This window comes from Nicotiana attenuata, unplaced genomic scaffold (assembly GCF_001879085.1).
Source record: "Nicotiana attenuata strain UT unplaced genomic scaffold, NIATTr2, whole genome shotgun sequence".
Classification (NCBI taxonomy): domain Eukaryota; kingdom Viridiplantae; phylum Streptophyta; class Magnoliopsida; order Solanales; family Solanaceae; genus Nicotiana; species Nicotiana attenuata.
The window spans coordinates 15,721-27,042 of NW_017676735.1; the positions used below are offsets into that span (position 1 = coordinate 15,721).

At 34.6% G+C, this 11,322-nt stretch overlaps 1 protein-coding gene across 1 annotated transcript; it reads left to right on the forward strand.

The window, feature by feature from the left end:
* The first annotated feature begins 605 nt into the window (after positions 1 to 605).
* Positions 606 to 10,704, forward strand: LOC109221190 (protein DETOXIFICATION 40-like). Its single transcript, XM_019385655.1, has 7 exons — positions 606 to 1,054; positions 1,871 to 2,502; positions 2,593 to 2,649; positions 4,067 to 4,305; positions 9,476 to 9,594; positions 9,852 to 9,938; positions 10,479 to 10,704. Exons 1-7 carry the CDS (start codon positions 728 to 730, stop codon positions 10,545 to 10,547), a joined length of 1,530 nt encoding a protein of 509 aa, XP_019241200.1. The 5' UTR covers positions 606 to 727; the 3' UTR covers positions 10,548 to 10,704.
* Positions 10,705 to 11,322: the final 618 nt, after the last annotated feature.

An 11,322-nucleotide genomic window follows, 5' to 3' on the forward strand; every position in this document is an offset into this window, starting at 1 on the left:
AATTTAACTGCTTTGAAGTTTACGGGTTAAAAAATTTGTTTTTTTTTTTTTAACTCATCGAAATCTAAATAAAAAATTTATATTATACTTAGATGGTTTTTTGAGAAAAATAAATTTAGACCAAAGCTACTAGGATACGCAAGTCGCTTTAGGCCGCTATTCGATATTCATGTCTGATTATAGTCTCTTTTTCGTAGTATCTATTTTCTCCGGTCCAAAATAAGTGATTTTTTGGTTGTTTTCACACATTAAGAAACTCACCTTTTAACATTTATTAGCAATGAAGTTGACCATATTAACCTTTACTAGCTCTTCACATAAATACTCCTAACACATACTTCAACATGATTACTCCAAGGGCAATGTAGGGAAAAAATAATTAATTCAGTCTTGAAATCTGAAAAAACCACTTATTTTGGACCACAAAAAAAAAGTCAAAAAATCAATTATTATGGATCGAAGGGAGTATTTGTTTGGAAGCTCCTATTTAGATTCTCATTATAGACTTTGAAAAAATAAGGGACATTAAAATAATAGTACTCCCAGATGGTTACATCATGCTGTCATGTCAGCTTTCTGTATAAACCAGTTCTTTGATTCAGAAATATCCCCAACCTTTGGACGTCTCTTCTTTCATAGTATATAAAAATAAAACTTCTCTAACATTTTGACAAAAAACTCCTAATCCTTAATTGGGGCCAAGAGTTCACTCACAAGAGGAGAAGACATGGGTCAGTCATCTCAAGATAAGGGGCAGCCAAATGAACCTTTGCTAGAATCCGAACTGCCAACGTTGGCGGCGGAGCAAATAAGCTCTGAACTTGAAGAAATCCTATCCGACACAAGCTTGTCACATCTTCAGCGGTTTGGACGGGCATCCGTCGTAGAGTTGAGAAATCTCTTCCGTCTAGCAGCTCCGGCTATCATTGTTTACTTACTTAACAATATTACTTCCATGTCTACTCAGATATTCTGTGGCCATCTTGGCAATCTTCAACTTGCCGCTGCTTCCCTTGGTAATAGTGGCATTCAACTTTTGGCCTATGGAGTCATGGTACGTAAATTTGTTAATTCACCTCACAAAGATTAATAGCCTGTTTAGCCAAGCCGGAGAAATCAGCTTATTTCGAGAAGTACTTTTTTCAAAAGTGTTTTTGAAAAAAGTATCTTCGGAGAGAAGTAGTTTGTTTGGCTAATCACTTTGAAAAGCACTTTTGAGCAATAATTTGTGTTTGGCCAAGCTTTTCATAAAATGCTTTTAAGTATCAATTACGAATAAGGACATGAATATATTTACTCAATAGTTAATTATATAAATAAACAAATAATCTCAAAAATTTATTATTACCGGCAATAATTAAAACTTTTCAATTAAAATATGAAAATAAAATTAAAAAGTACTTAATTCTTTTAATATAAGTCAAATATATTAAAAATTATTCAACAAATATAAAGCATTCATCCCTAAATTCACTATATATTAGAAAGCTATCCTAAAAATAAGAAGAAATACTTATACATTAGTATCCTAAGTATTAGGTTTGACGGTTATTTTAGTACTATATACTACTATATTTTGTTAAGGATATTTTTGGTAAGAAGAAAAGTCAAAACTTCTTCTGCTTCTACTTTCGGGAAGAAGCTACTTTTTTCTTCATAGAAACTGCTTCTGCTTCTTCCCAAAAGCAATTTTTTCCCCCAAAAAAGCTTGGCCAAACACCTTAAATTAAGAAAAAAAAAGAGCTTTTTGAAAAAAAAAAAAAAAAAATCTTTTGGCCTCTTGAGAAGCTTGGCCAAACAGGCTATAATTCTCACTGCTTATTTAATTTACTTGTATGTATACTTACAACAAACAATATTGGAACTGCAGCTAGGAATGGGAAGTGCAGTGGAGACATTATGTGGGCAAGCATATGGAGCTCACAAGTATGAAATGCTAGGGATATATCTTCAAAGATCAACCATACTTCTTATGCTTACCGGAATACCACTTACGGTGGCCTACTTATTTTCTAAGCCAATCTTAATTTTACTAGGACAATCCAAGAAAGTAGCATCTGCAGCAGCACTATTTGTCTATGGTCTAATTCCCCAAATATTTGCTTATGCTGCCAATTTTCCAATACAAAAATTCTTACAGGCTCAAAGCATTGTCAATCCTAGTGCATATATAGCAGCTGTGACATTAGTTTTTCACCTTTTCTTAACATGGCTTGTGCTTTATGTATTTGATTGGGGATTGTTTGGAGGAGCTTTGGTTTTGAGTATTTCATGGTGGATAGCTGTGATTGCCCAATTTGTATATATTTTGTGGACTGATCGATGTAAGAAAACATGGAACGGATTCAGCCTTCAAGCATTTTTTGGAATGTGGGATTTCTTCAAGTTGTCTCTTGCTTCAGCCGTGATGTTGTGTCTGGAGACTTGGTATTTTCAAATTTTAATTTTAATTGCTGGTTTGCTTCCAAATCCTGAGGTAGCCTTGGACTCTCTGGCTGTTTGGTAAAACCGTCTACTTCCAAATTTATTTATTTTTGTTTTCTTAATTAAACATTCTTGGTTTAATGGTAAATTAATAATTTTGTAACGCAGTACGACAATTCTAGGGTGGGTATTCATGATATCTGTTGGCTTCAATGCAGCAGCAAGGTTAGTCACTGATTATCGAATGCCTGATATTATATATTCTTCATTTTCTATCATGATAATTGTGTTATATATATATATATATATGAATTGCTTCTACTGTTGTCAAAAGTTTAATACAACCGATAATTAGGGGTTTCAATAATATAGTTTGATCAATTATCTTAAAAAAAGATATATCATGCATGCCCATTTTTTGGGTTAATTATCTCCTCCTGTATATAACATTTTCCAAGAAAGTGCTAGTAATACTTTGTATAATATTAAATTTATACAAATCACACATTTTATGCATCCGTATTTAATTGATTTGATTTAGTAATTTTTCAACTTCTTATATAAAATAAAAATAAATTATCCTAAATACTCGGTCTGATTATAGCATATACCTAAATTTATTTCTTAAAAACAGACATAACATTGATTCGATTAGGCCCGATTTCATCAGTTCAGTCGATTTTGAAAGTTCTTTTAACACCCCTACAGGCTATAACCAGTTAATTACTAGACTAGAATCTAGATGCTTTTCTGTTTACCTTTTCTATTTTATCTAGAAAATATATTAATTAGAAAATAGAAAATAAAAATAACTCTGGGCGTGATTACTAAAACAGCTTCTAATTTTAGAAGATAAGGTGAAATCGAGAGAATATGAATTCATTGGATACTTAATTCCATAGAAAAATCTCCTACATATATATAAAAAAAATATGAGACGAACATATTTAAGGACACCAATAAACCACGACTACACGTGTATCTTGAAAGGAATAAGACCAAGAAAGTGATAGCAATACCAATAATTAAAATATCAAGAATTACGTTATCGAAAACGGCCAAAATCAGAAAAGATTGCTCCACTACGCATGGAATCAGTTCACTCCAAAAATAGAAATGCAAATCAAGCAAGTTGATCTTTGCATAAATATCTCAGCAAAATCATCATCATGACATTCGAGAAGAAGTTCTGATAACAGTAATTTGATAAGGAATTCAGTTAGTATATACTTTCTTAATTTAAACTAATTTTTCACAACAAGTATAAATTAAGTTGTTAATGCTTCTTCCGTTTTAATTTATGTGATTCTGTTCTTTTTTAGTCTGTTCCAAAATAAATGACTATATTTTTAAATTCAAAAATGTTGTAACTTAAATTTTTTATTTTATTATTAATATCAAACTTCTATAGTCTGATGTGACATATTTAAGACCACAAATTTCAAAAGTTTTATAATCTCACGGATGTTATAACATGCATGTTTAAAATTATATATCACATGCTTCGAAATGTAGGAAGTGGTTTTTATTAGAACCTGTATCATTAAGATTTACCTGTAATTATTGTACAAATATCTTGATTGAACGAATATAATTTTTGCAATGTCGGTGTACAAAATTTAAGTTCATTTAAAAATGGCAGTGTGAGAGTGAGCAATGAGCTAGGAGCTGGACATCCAAAATCAGCAGCATTTTCTGTTGTGGTGGTGACATTGAGTTCCTTTGTCATTTCTGTAATATTTGCAATTCTGGTGTTATTATTGCGGCATGTAATGAGCTATGCCTTCACGAGCGGAGAAACCATAGCAGAAGCAGCCTCAGATCTTGCTCCGCTCTTGGCTCTATCTCTCATACTCAATGGTATTCAACCTGTTTTATCTGGTAAGTTTTCCCATCAAAGTTGCGTTGATATTTTCTTTTTAATTATTTTATTTTCTCTTCGGGTTCCCATTTTTAAACTTTCTACGGAGTAAAGTTGAATGCTTTTTAGTAACTGGAAATGGGTTGATAACTATGATGAAGCTCCAGGAGGTAGAATATGGGTAGTATGGGATCCAGCTCAGGTGGATACTCGGTGATCAGAACTCATGAACAATTTATAATGGGAAAGATCACTATGATTCAGCACAGAACCAATTTTAACTACTGCGCAGTCTATGATAAACACACTATTTAAGACAGGAAAAACTTATGGGAGGACTTAAAGGCGACTATGCATGGAACCAACAGCCCTAGCCTAATAATGGGTGACTTTAATACTATTCTGGCAAGTGAAGCTAGGATTAATGGCAACCCTGTTCAGGAAATAGAGGTAAGGGACATTAAGAGCTTCTTAATTGATACAGGACTAGATGAATTAAAAATTGTGGGAAGGCAATACACATGGTCTAAGAACCATAATCATAGTAGAATTGACAGAATTCTGGCAAATGCAGAATGGATACAGAAGTGGCCTTACATGGAGGGAGTCATTATGAATCCAGGCTTCTCTGATCACTGTCCTCTGAGTGTGGGGTTTGATACTATAAACCAAGCAGGCATGAGACCTTTCAAATTTCTCAACTGCTTGGCAAGCCTAAGTGAATTTGATGCAATTATAAAGCAATGCTGGAGGATTATCAAAATGGGACCTGCCATGCTTACTTTGTGGAATAAGCTCAAAGCACTGAAAGGAGCCCAAAAACAACTGAACAGACAAGAGTTTAGTGGTATAGGGTGTAAGATACAAACAGCAAGGGGAAAACTAAGAAGCATGCCAGCCCAAATGACTAGCCCAGGCCAAGATTATGAGGTAGTAACTCTTGAAAAGGCCGCAAAGCTAGAGGTGGAGAAGTGGCTGAAGGTTGAGGAGAGTGTATTGAAACAAAAGTCAAGAGTTCAGTAGCTTAAACTTGGGGATTCTAATACAGCATATTTCCATGCTTGCATGAAAAATAGGCAAGCAAGGAATAATATTGGCAGACTAACCACTAGCACTGGGCAAATCCTATCAAGTTCAACTGAAGTGGAGGAAGAAATACTGAGCTTCTATAAGGGATTGCTTGGTACCGCTGCAACTCAACTGCCAGTAGTCAACCAAGAGATTATACAGAATGGATATACTTTAAATAGGAGGCAACAACTGCAGCTTATAAACCAGTTACCAAAGAGGAAGTGAAGCAAGCTATAATGGACATTGATGACAACAAAGCACCAGGGTGTGATGGCTATAACTCATTCTTCTTTAAAACGACATGGCACATATTGTATGAGGTAGTTACTACAGCATTTACAGAATTCTTTGAAAATGCTGATATGTGTAAAGCCATCAATTGCACAACCATTACCTTGATACCAAAGATTAAGAATCCAACAAACATCAAGGACTTCAGGTCAATTTCATGTTGCACAGTGCTTTATAAAATAATTTCTAAAGTGCTCACAGCGAGACTTCATGATGTGATGGTAGAATTAATTGACAATTGCCAAACAGCCTTTGTACCAAACTACCAGGTAGACTGATTACAGACAATATCATCATGAGCCATGAGCTGGTCAAAGGTTATGGGAGGAAGAACATCTCCCCTAAATGTATTCTCAAAATAGATATGTAGAAGGCCTACGACTCTGTGAAATGGGTGTATATTGAACAAGTGACGAAGCTATTGGGCTTCCCTAAAGTGTTTGTGAAATAGATAATGGCCTGTATCAGAACTGTGTCCTACTCTGTGCTAATCAATGGTAAGCCTGTTGTACCATTTGAGGCAAGAAAAGGGCTGCGGTAGGGGGATCCACTATGCCCATTCTTATTTTTACTAGCTATGGAGTACCTAAGTAGATCATTGAAGACAATGAAGGACAACAAACAGTTTAAATTCCATTAAAGTGTGCCAGAGTCAACCTAGTTCAGTTGGGATTTGCTGATGATCTACTTCTATTCTGTAGAGGAGACATACAATCAGTTAAGATACTACAACAGCACTTTCAAATGTTTTCAGCAGCCTCATGTCTGATTGTAAATCCGAACAAAAGCTACATTTATTTTGGTGATGTGAGCAACTTGCTTCAGCAGCAAATTATGGACATGTTAGGCTACACTAAAGGTGAACTACCTTTCAGATATCTGGGTGTCCCACTGAGTATTAAGAGGTTATCTGCTATTCAATGTGAGCCCTTAATAGAGAGGATGTTAAACAGGATTCAAAGTTGGACAACAAAATTTCTTTCATATGCAGGAAGAACAGTGTTAGTTAAGAGTGTGCTATTTGCTATACAAACATTTTAGGCTCGGATATTCATCTTACCAAAGAAAATTATCCAATTCATAGAAACAAGTTGTTGAACCAACAAAGAAGGCTTTGATTTCTGGGGACAAACTGTGTGCACCATAGTTAGCAGGGGGCCTAAATTTTACGAATGAGGAGATGTGGAACAAAGCAGCCATATGCAAACTACTATGGAATATTTGCACAAGAAATGAGAAACTATGGGTGCAATGGATACATACATACTACATAAAAGGGAACACAGTCTGGGCTATAGAGCCCAAGAGTGCATCATGGGTCATCCAAAAGATATTCAAAGCAAGCAGCTACTTTGAAGATGTAGGATTTACAGAAGAGGATGTATAGAAGATGGAGAAATACTCTGTTAGACAAATATACAAAGCCAATGCAGGGAGAATTTCCAAATATGTCGAGGAAATTAGTATGCAAAAATAAGGGACTGCCCAAGTGGATATTCATACTAAGGCTGGCGATACAACAAAGGTTTGCTACAAAAGAAAGATTAGCAAGATGAGGGGTCAGTTCAGAGCAAACATGCTCACTAAGCCAAAGAGAGAATGAAACTGTGCAGCATCTATTGTTTAATTGTGAGATAGCAGGAGATATATGGCAGCACCTATTATAGTGGCAAGGTATACAGAGAACAAAGAAAGCTTGGCAGGAGGAGTTGACATGGCTGAAACAGTTTAGCAAACAAAGAGTGGAGGTGCAACAGTAAGTAGAATGACCCTAGCAGCTACAGTCTACCACATTTGGCAAGAAAGAAATAATGTGATATTTCATTAGAAGAAGAAGAAGAGACCAACCAATGCTATACTACGATTGATCATTCAGGAAATACATGTCAGGGTCACCATATTCCCCTGGTTAGATCGAGTAATGTCTAAATTGAATTGGTACCCTGATGTAGGCTAGAGGAAATAGTAGCAATAGAGGATTAGTAGTAAAGTCTATAAGTAACTCCTGGCTGGGGCTTCATGTTCAGTAGGAGGTACGCTAGAGCTTTTAGTTGCAGTTTGTGAGAATTGTAAATATCTTTACTTGGTAAATAAAATACTTTAATTATCCAAAAAAATCAAGATTAAATATTTGTCAAGCAGTTCAAGTAGAGTTACAATAGTCATCGCTGAATCGACGGATGTGTGTTACTTTGCCGAAGTGATTTTTGAAGGCAGAATTACTTTTGGAGTTTTTCTATTACTCTTTTTCTGGGGAAATTTTATTGAATTACTTATTTTACAAGTCAAGAAAATGATGATGCTCATAAACTTAGTTATTCCTAATTTCCTTTTTTTATGTCTCTCTCTATTACCTTTTTCAATGTCTAGAAAGACGTTTCTCAAAAAAGTTTCTGACTATTTTATGTAGAACCTCTAAAGAACTAATCGTGGAGAGAACCTTGGTTTGAGGCTTTTGAGAGAGAGATTTGAAGGGAAAAAAGCTATATTAACTAAGTTCACTATATGTACCTGTGCTACAATATTTTTGAACTCGGAAAAGATAAAAAAAGAAAAAACCAAGTTGAACACTAAATACAGAATACTAAACTACCTTGAATTCAAAGAGGGAAAGAAAGCAAAATGAAAATGAGCAGCATTGCTGCTGACGCTGGTTTTCAGCCTCGGCTTGCGAGGGAGGAACAAATGCTGCATGGTACACCAGCCTAGCAATCCGGCTTTTATGTTTGAGGGGGCACATCAAAATTATTTAGGGGGTCCTTGATGTATATATACACGGTTTTTGCCGAAGATAACGGGTTTCGGTGACCCCTTTAGTGACTATGTTGGTCCGCCTCTGCTAGGCCTCTAGAGTCTAAGGCGAATCTAGATTTGTTACAATGGGTACATTTGAACCAAGTACTTTCAAGTAAAGTAAATTTTTATGTAAAAATTCATTAAAATTGTACCCAATAGTAAATATAAACTTATAAAAAGTTTAAAGATTGAATCCATACAGTTTAATATGAATTTACTTCTGTCTAGAGTAACCTGACACGTTATAGAATATTCGATTGTTGAACGTAGGTAGATGTTTGCGAATTGTTCTTCACAATAGGATACCCTGGGATTCTGATGAACCTATCTATTTTGTTGTTTAAGAAACCTTTTTGAATTCCACTTATTCTATATTCTGAATAATACAACTTTGCAGTTAGTAGCTCTTTTTTACACTTCTTAATTGAAGTTCAATATTTGCTTTTTCGGTAGGAATTATTCTTTTGCATTTCTATCTATCTCACCTTTACAGCTTATCTCACCTTAAAAGCCAAGAAATGGGAAAGAGGGGAAAACTCGTAAATCTTCCAAGTGGTACAGAAGAAGAGAAAGAAGAAAAAAAAATAATTCAAGCCTTTGTTTCTAACCTAATGTTTCTTTGAGGAAATGATCTCCTGTGACTAGTTATATTTTAAGTAGCGAAAGTAATATTATATATAAAGATATCGTATATTTTATTTATCAATTTTCTATGTTATTTGTTTACCAATCTCCTTTGGAAAACGGGTTATAATTAAAAGAGCATTTATAATAATGGATCATAAAAGTGATCTCCCCTTTGGTTTTTTAGGAAGGGAAGTTCAATCAGAAGATGTATATGATTTTTGTTTGTGCATACAGATATCTTTAGAAGTTTAATTATTTATTGATTGGATTATCATGGAGTATTTGTTCTTTAGCGAATGATGTGATCACCAACCTAACAATTTGTCGCTCTCAGGCATCATCAATTAAAGATCGACATAAATTAATGTATGGTTCTTATTAATTAATATATGAAATATTTTGAAGGGGTTGCTGTTGGGTGTGGATGGCAAGCTTTTGTGGCCTATGTTAACGTGGGATGTTACTACGTTGTTGGCATTCCATTGGGTGTTATTCTCGGTTTTAACTTCAAGCTCGAAGCTAAGGTATATTCTCTTTACCAATTCTTTCACAATTTTATATTTTTAAGTAAAAAAAAAACACTTATTAAATTTATTATGTGAAATTATTCCAATTACCATGACAACTAAAAAAAGACAGAATTAAATAAGTAATCTTCTTCTCTTTACGATGGAATAATATTAAGCATGAGGAATAATGTAAAATATTATTTTTAATTTGAAATACTTTTGTTCATAATTATGACCAACTGATGTTAATATTGTTTTACTGAAATGTGAAGGGAATATGGTTGGGGATGTTAGGAGGAACAGCTATGCAGACCATCATCTTACTGTGGGTGACTTTTCGAACCAATTGGGAGCAAGAGGTATGTTTTAGAATTTGATTACTTGTTTTATATTTGAAAGAAAAAGAAAAACTTTTGCTTGAGCAGTTTTTTGAGAAAAAAAAGATGTTTTAACTTTTTTTGAAGATTTCCTAACACAGTTTTTCAAATATTATGATTTTTTTTTTTTTGGAGCTTTTGAAAGATTTGAAAAAACTGAATTTGCAAAAAGTCAAACAAACACTTATGTCCCTCTTCACTTAAAATTAATTTCCAAAAACTACTTTCTAAAACCTAGTGTTCAAAAAACTTATACTCTACTAGTAATTTTCGACCATGCAATATAATTAAAATCTGACCCTTGATCAACCGTGGCAAGTAATTAAATTACCAATATATATTATAAGCATAATCAAATGTTCCAATAGAACTCTAGCTTTTGATGATTTAGTAGAAATTTAATGTTCGAGGTAGTGGAAGTGTTTTCCTGTGATTATATAGCCAACATGTTTGACGATGAATATGTTGTTTGTTCACTTTGATAGGCTAATTAAGCTCTCTGTTTTTACTTGTGTTTTACAGGTGGAAAAAGCAAAGAGCCGATTAAATATGTGGCAAGACCAGAGTAAAAAGCCATTGTTGAATGATTGAGAAGCAACAGCCGGAAAATTAGCTAATTCAATTGGACCAATGACAAGATGTCATCCCTTATTTCACTGTCTTAATTTTCGAACTTTTCAGCTTTAGGCACATTAACCGTTGGAAAATTGTTAAAGAAAATGGGGTATGGGTATACTTTTAGCCATTCCACATGCTTCATTTTTTAGCAACAGAGAGGGGGTCTTAGATTAGGGGGGAAAAGGGGAGGGGCTCTTAGATGCGGAAATTGCAATTTTAAGATCAGATTGCCCACAAAGTTTAAGATCCTGTCACGACCGTAAACCCGGACCCGATCGTGATGGCGCCTCTCGTGAAGACAAGGCCAGCCGACACATTCCCATTTCAATCTTAAGCAGTAAAATAATAAGTATTAAGTCGTAAACATGATAAAATCTCAAAAAATAAGCAGTTAACAGTATAATTTGCGAAAAACAAACCCAACACAGCCCGGCATAGGGGTGTCACTAGTCATGAGCATCTACTAAGGTCCGAATACAACAAGAGTCTAAAATGTACTAGATACAGTCTAATGAAATCGAGAGGGAGAAAAGCAGTGCTGCGAACGTCGGGCAGCTACCTTGCTAAACTCCGATGACTCTGCCTCTGAGCAACCAATACCCACTACCAGGTTCAGAAATACCTGAATCTGCACACAAGGTGCAGGGAGTAAAGTGAGTACTTCCAACTCAGTGAGTAATAAAAATAAATGAAGACTGAATAATATAAAGCCACGTAAGGCACAACATTAAGCTACAAGAGGCATAAC